The following is a 14,531-nucleotide window of genomic DNA, read 5'->3' as shown; positions in this document are numbered from 1 at the left end:
ACCTCCATTCCATAAGACTATATCATCACGGCTGCTTCCAGCAAAATTGCATGCTAGTAGAACTGGATGGGACTTTATGAATAAATATTAGGAAGAGTGTTGAAGGAGATGTGAAGCCAGCACCGGAAAGAATAAAAGAATATAGATAGATCTTCCTGATTTGGGTATAAATCTTCAATTGTGATTGTTCATTCTGACTTCCAGGCAAAAGCATTGTTTTCCATTGTTCTATCTATGATCTATTTAATTATTATTTTTTCTATCCAGTTAATCAGCCGGGTTTAGGAACTTGCAAGAATTTTTGTCTGTCAAGAAGTTGTGAAGTTGCCATGTCAGAAGCTGGAGCCCTTCTGCAGAGATTCCTCCAGGGATATCCCACAGTATTTGGGGTAAGCACTAGGCATGGGACTTTTAGAAGTTCAAGGACACACAAGTTCTTCCTTATCAGTCTTGTATGTTCTTGTCCAAATTTCCTGGGTGCAGCTAATGCAAAGTAGTGTCCTTGGTGAATGGCCTTAGTAGACTATTTCCTTTACCTGTCAGTGAGCATCCCACTCCCCATCCAACTTCTAGTATAAGTTGTCATCCTTCTCCATGTTTTCTCAATACTTGGGAAAAAAAATTAAAAAATCTTTTGCTTTGCAGGCTCTCCTGTTGATGATTGGGCTCCTCCAATCAGCCTTTGGAGTCATCTTATTCCTGTCCCCTTGTGCTTATAGGGATGAGCTGGGCACGCATTTCAGTTCAGCTGCAGTGGTGAGTGTTATGTACTGGGCTTTTGAGGGAATACCACATGGGTTGCTGGAGCAGCTAACGGCTCTCCAGCAACCCAGACTACAAGTCTCCTGTGCTGCAATTGGCTATTTCCAGGCGGCAATGGTTGATTCAAACCTATTGGCTGCTGCCTAGGGGCTAGACTATATATTGTGGCTGGTTGCAGCCATTTTCCCCGGTACAGCACGAAATAAACAATGAGTTACCCTGTACTCCGTTTCGCGTCTTCATCCCTGCGTCAAAGAACCCGCTATTTAACAGTGAGTCACCAGCATCTGCCTCTCCTGCTCTTTACAGCCTCTGAATCAGCAGCAATGCTGTAATTCTCCATGACCTTACCTTAACAATTTTATCTTTCAAACTCCACAAAGCTGACAAAACAGCCAGTTTGGTGTAGTGGTTAAGACTCTAGGACTAAAACCCAGGAGACTGAGAGTTCACAAAGCCAGCTGGATGACCTTGGGCCAGTCTCTCTCTCTCTCAGCCCTAGGAAGCAAGCAATGATCAACCATTTCTGAAAAATCTGGCCAGGAAAACTGCAGGGATTTGTTCAAGCAGTTAGTAGGAGTCAAACACTGACTCAAAGGCATGCACACGTGCATACAGACAGACAGACACACACACACACACACACACACACACACACACACAAGCTGGCAAAACCAAGAAAGCCACAATGACACAGATTTCAGTGAAGGATCTTTAATGCAACAACCTCCGTTATCATGACTTTAAGGTAGCATCTTTTTGTAAAGTTTTCCTCACCTTTCCCAGCAGCTAGACTCAAGTGCTTTTTCCAAACGGAACTTTTGACTGCTTCCTGTTTGGTTTCCCTACAATCTTTCGTGTTATCTGTGCATCATGTAAAACAGGGGTCTCCAACCTCCCGGGCCTGGGAATGATGCACAAAGCTTCATTTGCTCATGCATTGGATTTAGGTTGTGCACGAAACCATCTCACCACGACCACCAAAACTGGGAAAGCCGCCGCAGCCACCGCCATCTGTCCACAGAACCACAAAGGTTGGGGACCCCCGATGTAAAACACAGGCACCGTATTTCAGTTTATGAGAGCAGAGGCAGACAGCTGGTGTCTTGCAGTCCAACAGGAGGGTCCTCGATTCACTCTTCTCCACCATAAGATTTGCAGGCAAAAGGCTCCCCTTTCAATCCTGCTGCCCCAAGGAAATAGATCAGACAGCAGATGTTGAGAAAGACTCCTGAGACTTTGGCGAGCAAGCGGAGGGGATAAAGATCGAGATAGTTGTCTCTCAATACTATGTAGTATATCTTTTATTTCTTAAAATCTCACTCATTTAATTACTATTAGCAATTGTTACATTCTGGGGTGTACTTCGCTATATCTTCTAGTTGTTATGCTTAACCAATAAAATACGCAAATGTGAACTACAACTAGGATTAATCATGTTATCTACCACTCTTCCTCGTCAAGGAGCATGGAGTGGTTTGCATATAAATGCAATATAAATAAAACCAGTAACTAATTGTAACAGTGAAATGTCAGGCTGTTCAGGAATGAAGAACAGCTGTCTGGTTTTATGTGCTCACCACTGAACTGCCAAAAGCTTGACGCTTTTCAACTGCCTACCTCCATATGGGAGGAGACTCCAACTCCCAGGGTGCTGTTTTAACTTCCTAAATCCTTGGATTTACTTTCCAAGCAGTGTGTCACTGTTCTTCCTGGCCAGGAGCCTGAAAATTCTGAGACTGTGACAAGAACCAGCCAGCTCAGCCTTCCTTCCAGCTCACCAACAGGGCGACAACTGCAAAAGCTTGCTTCCAGGTCTCATGTTCTGGTCAAAAAAAATTCAAGATGGCAACTTGTCAGGGCAGACCTTTGATTCAGTGTTGTAACCCCCCCCCCCCGCCTTGACTTTGTTTACCAGATTCTGCAGATACCCTGATTCATCAGTACTATGCTCAGACCCCTGTCCCTACTTCAGGTTTTTCTTATTTCTTTCAGGATTTTTTTTTAAATGTGAACAGGAATTGGGAGGAGTGGTTTGGAGGGAATTCTTGCCCATGTGTCCTGGCTATCACCCCAAACTCCAGTATTCCACTTCACCTGCATTTTTTTTCTTTTTTTCTTTGTAAGCCCTAGAAAGTGTTGGGAAATTGTCACCCGGACTGTCCAGTCATAGAAATGTGTGGTAAGAAGATTTTGTTGTTGTTGTTCAGTCATGTCTGATTCTCAAAGACCAGCTGGACAAGTTGCCCCAGTTTTCTTGGTGACTGTTTTTCAGAAGTTGTTTGCCATTGCCTCCTTCCTAGAGCTGAGAGTGAGTGACCCAAAGTCAACCAGTTTATCTTCATACCCTAGGTGGGACTAGAACTCACAATCTCCCAGGTTCTAGCCCAGGGGTTCCCAGGGGAGTGAGAATATATCAGAGGTGTTCTAGGGGTGCGGGGTATAGAAAAGGTTGGAAACCACTGTTCTAGCCTGATGCCTTAACCATTATACCAAACTGGCTCTCATAGTAAGAAGATACCAGTAGATGTTTTCATTTAGATCTTTGAAGTGAGGTAGCAACTTGTCAGCTTTTCTGGAGTCAGTGTGGGATTTTTCATAGGGATCTTGAATCAATCACATTATTATTCTTTTCATTCTTTGTCTCCAGTTGATTCTGGCAGGCATACTCACCCTTGCTGCAAACAAAGCCCAAAGCCTGAACTTGGTAAGTATGTGAGGAGTAAGTATGTGAGAAAGCAAGAAAGGCCAACACAAGTTGATCAAAACTTATTGTCCTTGTTCATTGAAGGTTATAGGGCAGGGCTCTTCAAACTTGGCCCTTTTATGACTTGTGGACTTCAACTCCCAGAATTCCACAAGTCATAAAAGGGTCAAGTTTGAAGACTCCTGTTATAGGATAATCAGCCATTATTTTCCAGTAGTCCTTCAAGATATTTCAAGTTATCTTATCTCTGCTCTTACTGTATCTCAGTAATTTCATTAAAGGAGAAATGAAGAGAAGAGCAGTACAATGTCTTTTGACTGGACTAGGAACCCATCATCTAAAAATAAGTCCTCTTTGGTCCTCCTTAGAGACTGGGGACTTTCAGATACATTGACAGTTCTCATGATACTGAAATGGTTCCACCTCAAATGTGATTCATATTTTCCTCTCCTGTCACTTTGTCCATTTCTTTGGATGGGGATATTGCTGGCTGCTGTTCAGAAGCTCCTGTGGTAGTTCTGCAGCCTGTCTGCTGATCTATTTTCACACTTTTATCTCAATTCTCTTCCTAACCTCAGTCAGCAAAAGAGTTTGACGTTTCTTCCTTGGCCTTATAATAGAAATTTAGGGCCTAGTTGATGTGTATTCCTCCAATCCTTGAGTCAGCCAACAAGTATGCCAGCCTAATTTGTGATGCTCTGACAGCTAAGCTCTATTTTGCTTCAGTTACAAGAACAGCAAGAGAAATTTTCCTCACAAATGTAATATGAGACATTTTAAGGACAATGGTTGATGGATTGCTTTCCTTAAGGTGTATTTGCAGAGGTGGGAGGGGCAGGCAAAGCAAGTTGCCCAGCTGAATTTATTCCTGGCACAGGAATAAATTGCCAGGACTGCCTCAGGGAAAGGCTGCTGGTGCTTTACAGCAGCAATTAATCACTTATGCATTTTTTTTCATCACGGGGTCTTTTCCTCTACTGAAAAAGTAGCAAAGCCATGTCCAAAAACAGCCTCATTGACAGTTGGGCAGAAGAGGGTGCAGGGCGAAGTGAGGGAGGGATCTCCATTGGATTGGGGAAGCTTCTCTCCAGAGAGCACTAGTTGTTTTCCTACACACTGGTTTAAAAAAGAAGTCTAGCAAAACTATTTCTGTATACATAAGAAAGCTATGTTTAGCACTTGGCAAAGGCTAGTAGAATCTTACTCAAGCAAAAGCCTCTGCTGCATCTAAGGGTCTGGTCTCCCCTGCAGTCCAAGCCAAAAAAACCACCGCAGGGCGTTGTCCAGAAAGAGGAAGAGGCTCGCCTGCAACGACATCCAGAGTTGGACTGTTCTCAGGCCCTGGATGCCCCTTCAAGAACCTGTCAGCGTATTAGTCACAGAACAAGATGTGTGTCAAGAGTAGATGGAAATCACTGCTTTAAAAGTGGAACAGTTAAAAATGAACTTGGGCTGTGCCCACAGTTAGAACTGGGAATGAGAGAAAGATGACATAATGAGGGCATGAGCTTAATAAAAGTTAGAGAAGCATATGGTACTGTGCCATAGTTAGTGAATACAAGTAAGTTCTTGACTTACAAGCACAACTGAGCGCAAAACTCAGTTGGTAAGTGAATTTTGCCATATTTTATGAGCTTTCTTACCACAGCTGTTAAGTGAATCATTGCAGTTGTTCAGTTAGTAGCGGAGTTATTAATTGAACCTGTCTCCCCCATTGATTTTGCTTGTCAGAAGGTGACCCTAGGACACTGCAGCCTTCCTAAATATGAGTTGGTTGCCAAGCATCTGAATTTTGATGACATGATCGTTGGGATGCCGCCACGATCATAAGTGTGAAAAATGGTCATAAGTCGCTTTTTTCAGTGCTTTTGTAACTTTGAATGATGATTAAATGAACCGTTGTTAAATTGAGCAGTACCTGTGTGAGCATTAGCATTTTATTTTTTTAAAGAGCTTCCCGTGCTATTTTTATTTTTATTTACTTATTCGTATCCTGCCTTTATTATGTTTACAAATAACTCAAGGTGGTAAACATAGCTGGCACACATTTCTCCTCCTCCTATTTTCTCCTCAACAACAACCCTGTGAAGTGAGTTGGGCTGAGAGAGCGAGCGACTGGCCCAAAGTCACCCAGCTGGATTTCATGGCTAATAGTCTCTGGCTTTCTTGCCTGGTGCCTTATTCACTAGACCACTTAATTCTCCCTCCAAAATTTAGCTTCTTGTTCACAGAGCTTCCGATATCTTAGTGTTTTAAAACATTTCCCTGCTGCGGTCCTCTCCCAAGCCCAAATATACAATCTGATTTCCTCTGCAGAGTAAATTATTCCAGGATTTGGAAAGCAACTAAATCGACCACCATACGACTGAAATATTTCTTGGGATCTCAGTGCCCTTGTTTACATATCAATCTTTTTCCCATATGCCTCTTGAAGGGAATTTATTTGCACGGCAGTTTGGTGGGTCGAATCCCAAGTGCCGCGTAACAGAGTGAGCGCCTGTTACTCGTCCCAGCTTCTGCCAACCTAGCAGTTTGAAAGCACGTAAAAATGCAAGTAGAAAAATAGGGACCACTATGCTGGGAAGGTAACGGGACTCCGTGCGCCTTTGGTGTCTAGTCATGCTGGCCACATGACCACGGAGATGTCCTCGGACAAGCGCTGGCTCTTCGGCTTTGAAACGGAGATGAGCACCAGCCCCTAGAGTCGGAAACGACTAGCACGCATGTGCGGGGGAACCTTTACCTTTATCTAATTATACCAAAGTGTGTAAGCATATGTGGGAAATGGAAGTTGGGTGGTTTTGTTTTGAATGAAGAATGAGGGACACAACCATTGAACAATGTTGATGTAGCAAGGGAGAACAGGATTGCTATATTGGCTGCCTTTTATTCTCCAGGCCCTAAGCCTGAACATTTACAGAGATGCCTAGTAGTATTTGCAAATGGTAGAGATCTGAAGATGTCTTGGGGGAAAAATGACTTCAGATTAAGCTGAAACATTTGTGAATAGAAAGACTAGCCATCTGGAAACATCAGATGATTTTCATGCCATGCTGAGTGGTTCCTCAACCTGAGCAGTAGAACTCTCTCAATCATCCTTTGTGACTCAGACAGCACTATTATCATCAGTTGTATTCTGATGGGATTTCGTACCAGTTTTCAGATCTGCAACAAGATGTCTACAACATTCTTTTCCTAAAAGTATCAGCATGTATATTTTTCTTTCAGGTGAAAGCTTGCCTTGTCATCTACATTATCTGTACAGTGGTAGTGGCTGTGGTCAACATTTTCTATTTGATTGATTTATTCTACAATCCTCGTATCCAGTCCATTCGATGCAATCCTCAGGAAGATTTTTGTCAACTGCGGCATCAGATTGCAGTGAGTACTCCTTGGGGCCAAGTTTCTGTTTTCTTTGTAAAGATTATCAGAACATCCAAGGCCAATACAACTGGCAGACGTTGGTTTGAGTACTGGGGAGATTGTTTTCATTGGTAGAATATCGAATGCATTCACTGAGTTAATTCAGACTGAATTTACACATGGCACCTGCACCAATTCTACAAGAAACTCCATCTTCTGTGAAAAGGACGTATTATGGATTTTATTTATTTATTTACTGGTGGCACATTTCTGATTAGAACAAGCCCAAGCTTAGTGGACTTTGGCTACCCTGAAGGCACTCTTCAGACCTTATGTGGTATCCATGTTATGACTTTGTCACTAAGGCTATTTTGTACCTTATTCACATCACAGACTGCATTTCCAAAAGCAGTCAAAGCCTGAACTAAGATGTGATTGAATTAAACATAAGGTTAAATACACTACAAATAGTTAATAGGATTACTGCTCATGTATTGGGAGGGGAGTCTGAGAGGGCCAACCTAGAGGTTACAGGCATTGCAAGACTGTTCCAGTCCTAAATACAATATATTGAATTATATTTCTCAATCTTTGAGAAGTTTTGTTTTGTAGAAAGAAGGAATAAATGCTGAACTGTTTAATCATAATGTTAAGTGCCAGGGAAATCAGGAGATCCAGATAGTTCAAATTGGTGTAAAGATTTATTGCAAGCTTAAGGTCTTTACAAGAATCTGAACTAACGGTCAAGGCATTTGACCCCCTCCCACAGGCTCTGGTTGGTCATCTCCTATACATATATTGTGCATTTAACTTCATACACAGAAGCTAAATGAGTTTCAACTAGATGGGGTCACCCAGTAATTGCTACTACCCCATTACTCGTGGTTCCTGTGATTTTTGTTGCCATCGTAAAATCTGTGTGAGTGCTTCAAAAATTGGTCCTCAGTTCTATCTCTTAGCACCCTGCGGTTGAGCCAGAATGCCTTAAGAATGCCTTAAAATCAGTAAGACTTTAGTACTACTTATTAAATCTCCTTCAGCAACATTTGGGGGCCATGACTGACTATTCTTGAGTTTCTCTAAAGGGGAGAGCAACAAACAATACAGCCTCTTGTCCTTGATTTCCTGTTCTGTTTTTTAGGCCTGTTGCACGGCCATGCGTGGCATTGTCCTAGTTTTAACTTCTTTGGGATTCTTTATTTGCATTTCCATGGCAGCCTTTGGATGCAAAGCAGTGTGTCGCCAAAACACAGCCTGGGATTAGAAGGTAATTTGTTTTCATATGTTTTGGTGGGGAGAGGAGGGTTAAAGACAAGAGGATTAGTAAGGTCAAAGAATGGTGAAAGGGAGATGGGAGAAGGGTAGAGAGAGGACAAGAAGGACAGGTTAGGGATAGGTCACTAATACCCCATTCTCTACCTCTAGCACAGGCTTGGGCAACTATGGCAACTTTATGATCTGTGGACTTGCGTGGCTGGCTCAGGAATTCTGGGAGTTGAAGTCCACAGGTTGTAAAGTTGCCATACATCCACTTTCCTGCTCTAGTAAGTACCAAGACAGGTCTCTGTTTCATTCAGCTGTGATGAAAATCCAGCGAGAGAGCAAGCATCAATCAGCTGTGCTGTGAACCAACTCCATGTATGAATTTCAAGGTAAAGTAATGATGGAACAAAAATGAAGAAAACAAAAATATTTCACATGTATGAGAGATAGGAATACCTAGTTGCTAGAGTAACAGAAATAACCAAGATGGTGATTTGGGGACAATTTGAACATGTTTATATATATTTAGTCCTGCCCTTTCTAGAGATGTTGCTAAATCATCAGAATGTGAACTGGAAGTTTGAGTTGGTGTTTTCAGCTAAAAAAATGTTGCCTAGCCCTGCCTTAACTTTTCAAGTTAAACCCAATAAATTGTGATGATTAAGCAAAGCATGACTTTGCATGGTTTGGATTTTTGTTTCCTTCACAGGCCATTGTTGTTTCCAAGCATTTTCCTAGTTCTGCTAAAGTCAGCAGAATACCTGAAGGGCTTTACTGTCAAAACTTCAAGGTCCAGAGCAGGCCCAGAGTTTCCCAAACTGTGAGGTGAGCCTCCCTTGGACAGATGCAGATGGAGTCCAGGGAAGATGCAAAGAACCTTTAAGTTGAACATTGTTACAATAAATTCACCTTCCCCAAATTTTCATTGTATTGTTTTTATTGCTTCTTTGTGTTCAGTTTGATGCTTGAATTCTGTACATTTTTAAAATTTGAGTACATTAATAAATGGAAGCATGATGACAAAGGTTTAGGAATCTTCAGTCGAGAGGAAATTCGAAGGAACTGTTCTCGGCTGCCCACATTCTCAACTAGTGTCCTTGCTCCATTTTATTCAGTCCACGTCTCTGAACTTTGACCATGTTTCCAAAGCTCATTTGCCTTTCTAGAGGCACACTCAGTAAACTGAACTGAAGGCAATTCAGTATGTAAACAGCAAAGTTCCTGCTGAGTTTACATTCCACCTCTTATATTTATTTACCTCTCCTCCTCATTCTTTCTGTTTCAGATTCTGCAAGGGGAATTCTTCCTTAATAGCCTTGGAACTCCTCAATAGTTCAGACAATATGAATGGGCATGAAATTAAGAAGTAGCTTGTCAATTTCTTCTCCGCAAGGGGAAAGCAGTAGGCTAGCAGTGTGAGGGCTCTTTTTGGGGTGAAGAGATTTCTGTTGCTGCAGGAACTTTTGGCAAGAGTAATCCTCACTCTTTCATGACAGAGAGGTGAAGAAAATCACCGAGCACCTGCAAAGTACTTTTGAGGTTTTCCCAGAATCTTCCTTTATCTCTAGCTTGGGGCCCATCCCAATGTCTCAAAGTTAACTTGAAAATGATCTGTGATCATTTTCCAACCTGCTTGTTTTAGAATGCTGTGAATTGGGAGCAAAGGCTTTTAACTTTTTAATGTGTACTAATTTATTCATGGGCATTGCTGTTTAATCGCTTTTAATTTTTGTATCTTGTTTTTTAATATGTATTGCCCTGTTCACTGCCCTGAGTCCTTCGGGAGAAGGGCGGTATACAAATTAAATTAATTAATAAATAAATAAATAAAGGCATAACCCTCCCCGATCTCCTCTAACACGGTAAGTTGGAAACGTGTCAAATTATTTTCCTCTTCTTATAACCACCTTCATTCACATTCTGTAGAACTACAGTATTAGAAACTACACACAAATCACCCCACAAGCAGAATTTATACCACTTTGCAATTTGGATCAGGATTATCTCTGAACGTCTTTAATCCCATGACAGCTTCTCTGCTGAGTAGTTGAGCTTACTGACGTCTGGCTTTGGTGAACGTAAAACCAGAGGGAAGATGAGATGCTATTGTGGTTTAATGCTGCAGCTCTGTAGGGCTTGAGCACCATCCTTTTCCCCATCTCATGACTTCCTCGTCCTGCCTTCGGCTTTTGCGTGGCATCTTCATCAGTGGGTCCGGTCTTTCAAAAGGAAAGGTGGCTTGATGGGTTTTCAATTTCCTGCTCAGAGGGACTGTGGGGATTTTTTTTCTTCACTTTTTGCAGCCATCGAACCAATGAGTGTAAAGTTAAATGGGTATATATAGACGAGGAAAGGGCCTTTATAAGGCAGCCTTATGAATCTAAATTTATTTCCCTTGATCATATTGTTGCTTCAGGACTCCGGGCAGCTGGAGTAAGATAGAGATTTTCATTCCTTGTCCTCAGATTATCTGTGTCGGCATCTATGAAGCCAATGATGGGTCATTTTCCAGACTGTTCTTATGGGAATGGAGAAGGGGAAAAAGGAGTAATGTCTGGCAATGTCTTTGCTTTACTTTCAAATGTTCTGCTGCTGAGCTGAAAATATTAAAACTGAGTTCTTGAGTGCAGCCAGTTTGATAAGATCACAATTCTGCTTTTCAAATGGAGCAGAGTCCTCATGAGAAAGTGGCCATAAGGTCATTTTTTCCATATCCTGTCCTTGGGGATATTAGAGAACAAGTCACGTCCTTCTTCTATATATCTCTCCCCGCTTCTTGGAACTTAGAGCTTGATATATTGCCCTATACTCAGATTTATTTATTTATTTATTGCTCATCATAACTAGTTCCTTCAACCTCTTTGGAAAACTTAATTCCCAACTCCTTGATCAAAGTTCCTCTGAACCTTGCCTAATGTGTCTGAGTCCATTGTGGGCTGTCCCCTGACACCACTGGATGACATCGCCAGGGCTCGTTGCCTTGGAAGAGTGAGGAAGATTCTCAGGGATGACTCACACCCTGGACGGTATCTCTTTACTCTCCTACCATCCGGTAGGAGATATAGGAGTATAGCCAGCCGTACCAACAGACAGAAAAACAGCTTTTATCCGTGGGCTGTTAGGCTTTTGAACAGGAAATAATCTCTGTGAACTTATGCAGAATTGACTTGGGAGGCCGGTGTGTGGTGTAGTTGGTTCACATGGTGTGGTAGGATGGAGGGTTTGTTGTCACTGTGTGTTGTTGTTTTTTTAAAATTCCATTTATATCCCGCCCTTCTCCGAAGACTCAGGGCGGCTTACAAGCTTAGCAGGGGGGAGGGAGCACGGGGAGAGGCTCAGCTAATCTCAATGTACACATGTTGTACTTTGACAATAAAGGTTTATTATTTATTTATTATTTAGGCCTAAAACCACATGTTAAATCTACTCCTGCCCTTCCTCTGAGTGGTAATTTATGCTCAAAACAGGACTGGTAAGATCAGTTGCTTGGATGGGATGTTTCCAGATTTTTATTTTATTTATTTATTTTAATTCCATTTATATCCCGCCCTTCTCCAAAGACTCAGGGCGGCTTACAAGCTTAACAGTAGCCTTCATTCTATGTATATGCCTGCTTATTAGGGCTTTCCCCCCCAAGCGGCATTATTACAAAGTCAGCTTAATTGCCCCCAACAATCTGGGTCCATCTTCAGATTGCAAGCTGAAGATGCTGGCCTCTGTCTCTAGACCTCACAAGGAAAAGTAAGAATTTCCTTCTCAGTGCTATTCCCTTTCGCCTTGCTTGCTTGAGAGGCTACAGAAGATAAACTCACAATCGGGCTAAAAAGAGAAAAGCAACAACAGCATTATCTGCCTGCTCCAAAATTGATTTTTGAGTGGTGTAAGCCTTATGCAAAAGCATAACTTCTCTGCTGTTTATTAAAGTTGCCAGATTCTTTTTCAGGCTGCCATATAAATCTGGAAAATAAATGCTTCTGCTTTAAAGAATTAGATTAATTTTAAAAAGCAGATTCTCTGAGTAAGATTCCAACAACCCCAGGGAGATTTATGGCACCTTAAATATAAACAACTGTATTGCCACACAGACCTTGCTCATGTCGTCATGCCTCTGGCCGCCTGGGGTTTTCAGGCAGCTGCTGTGGCTTGATTTTGTGCCATTTCTTGTTTTGAGGAAAGCACAACAGCACACAATGCACACCAAAAGAAATTTACCAGCTCACTATTTTGAACCATGTTATAAAATCATGCCACTAAGGCTTGAAAGAAAAAAAACACACACACATTGAAACTCAACTCTTCCTGTATTTCTTTTCAGAATAGCAACTTTTTATCTAATTGGAAGCCTCTTTTCTTGAGGATTTGTTTCAAACATGCTATGACTGAGCACGGCATTAACCCATGGTTTTCTGAATAAATATGGCTGCCTGGGCTAGCAAGGCAGCACCTTGAAGCCATAAACTAACCAACTATATTTTAGCTTAGTGTTTATATGATCCCAGCCACATAATAAACAGGGATGAGGTGATTAGTACTTTCAAACCAGACATAAGAATAAAACAGACAAAGAACCAAACCGAGTCTATTAAATCACACGAAGGACAAAATAGTAGAGTGCTACCATGTATGTTACCCAAGCAGTCTCCACATTATAGGAAAGTCTTAAATCTAAAGAAATAAACCCCAGTTTTTGGCAGAGATGGCAAAATTGACTGTTTTGATTAAAGAAAAAAATACAAGTACCTTCGTTTCTACATGGAGACCGCTTCTGGATTATGTGCTTGAGGTGGAAAAGAATGAAATTTTGATTTTGAGTTTCACTGATTAGATTGATTTGTTGTTACAGAAATGGCTTGTTTTTACTATTGTGAAAAGTAAAAAGTCGAGGCTCGACATTAGTGCTCTATTCTACTGCAACAGGGGAAGTCGGAAGTTAGTCTCTTTTCTCCCCCCCTCCATTTCCTTCATTTTCTTCTCCCTTTTTCCTCCCCATTATGTCCTATTTGCTTTGTATTTTGTATTTTACTTTACATCTTAATAAACTGTTAAGAAAGAAAGAAAGAAAGAAAGAAGAAAGAAAGAAAGAAAGAAAGAAAGAAAGAAAGAAAGAAAGAAAGAAAGAAAGACCATCAAACTAGAATTTAATTTAAAAATGTATATAGACTGGCACTATTATACAGATCTCCCGACTACTCCAGCTTCCTTCAAACCTGTGCAACATTATTACCTACCTACATTACCGTTATCTATCAACCAATATTAAATTTGTGTTTTGTTTATGTAGTATTTACATAATAGCAGATTCATCCAACTGTCATCTTATATATGGAGATCAATTCAAGTCTCCTAATGGTTGTAATACCACAAGAGATAGGCAAAAAATGTAACGTATACACAATCTGCTAGGCTAGGACCTGAGCCAGCTCAGCATTTTTAGCAACCACTTGCTCTTTATGGCAAGAAGGTGTTTTCAGCACTCACAGAATAATTGGAATAGCAGAGATATAGCTTAAATGGAAGGTATTGGAGTGGTTAGTTATAATGCATTAGACATGCACGAATCTGTGATTCAAACAGGGTGATGGGGGCATAACTGACTTTCCCAGAGTAGGAAGCACAGTCTAAAGCTTGGCAATTTATTTGCCTTGGCTTCACTCTCTCTCTCCTTAAGCAGGAACTGAGTCCAAGAGGACACCCAAAGCAGAGTTCTGCTCTAAAGGGGAATGTGACAGTGGCGTAGCGTGGGGGGTGCAGGGGGGGCCAGCCGCACTGGGCGCAACATCTGGGGGGGCACACTCGCACTCGCAGCTCTCTGCCCCTGCCTGGCTCACTCACTCTCTCTCACTGCAGTGCTGGCTGTGCGAATCCGATCTGAGCCGCCGGGTCGCCGCCCACTGTGGAGTAGGGGGTTGCCAGGCGTGTGGTGCGGTGCTTGCCTTGCCCTGGGTGCTGACAACCCACGCTACGCCACTGGTGACACTATCCCAAACCAACCTTAGAAGTGGAACTGGGTCAGACTGATCCCTTTCAAAAAGCAATTCTGTAGTGGGATTTCATTTAAGCTTGTTTTGACACATACTGCCTTTAAATGCATAAAGTAGCAAGAATGGGAGAGGAAATGGCTACAGGGAACAAGTTGCAATGCGATCATTCTGTTGATCTTTATTGGAGAACCCTGCCAGAATCTGTGAAATCTAATTCTGAGACATCATTAGGCCTAATACCCTACTACTCGCTCCTTAATTAAGGGGCTGGTCTGTTCCAAAAAGTCTGTTCTACAACACTCTATAGTCTGAGAAAAGAGCTTTCTAGTTACTCTAAGGATGGAAAAGAGTGAGAAAAGTGATGGAAACTCTAACAAAGGTTTAAATATTTCCAGGATGCCCAATCTTAATGTGTATGCATCTCTCAATAAACTGGAGGCATTCTGGCAACCAGT

At 41.8% G+C, this 14,531-nt stretch overlaps 1 protein-coding gene across 4 annotated transcripts; it reads left to right on the top strand.

Moving 5' to 3' along the window:
* On the top strand, positions 1-9,005 carry LOC310644203 (uncharacterized protein). 4 transcript variants are annotated; one of them, XR_014493237.1, is made up of 8 exons: positions 1-164; positions 268-389; positions 646-756; positions 3,413-3,469; positions 6,698-6,850; positions 7,974-8,099; positions 8,410-8,484; positions 8,805-9,005. XR_014493237.1 is itself a non-coding variant. In XM_083369010.1 (7 exons), the coding sequence occupies exons 2-6, from the start codon at positions 330-332 to the stop codon at positions 8,094-8,096; spliced, it is 504 nt and encodes a 167-aa protein (XP_083225136.1). In that variant the 5' UTR covers positions 1-164; positions 268-329; the 3' UTR covers positions 8,097-8,099; positions 8,805-9,005. The 4 variants fall into 4 exon arrangements, 3 of the variants coding, with proteins under 3 accessions (XP_083225136.1, XP_083225137.1, XP_083225138.1); XM_083369010.1 differs by lacking the exon at positions 8,410-8,484; XM_083369011.1 differs by having other exon boundaries at positions 8,410-9,005.
* The last annotated feature ends 5,526 nt before the right edge of the window (positions 9,006-14,531 follow it).

This window comes from Vipera ursinii (genome assembly GCF_947247035.1).
Source record: "Vipera ursinii genome assembly, chromosome: 1".
NCBI classification, from domain to species: domain Eukaryota; kingdom Metazoa; phylum Chordata; class Lepidosauria; order Squamata; family Viperidae; genus Vipera; species Vipera ursinii.
This window is presented reverse-complemented; position numbering and strand designations above follow the sequence as displayed.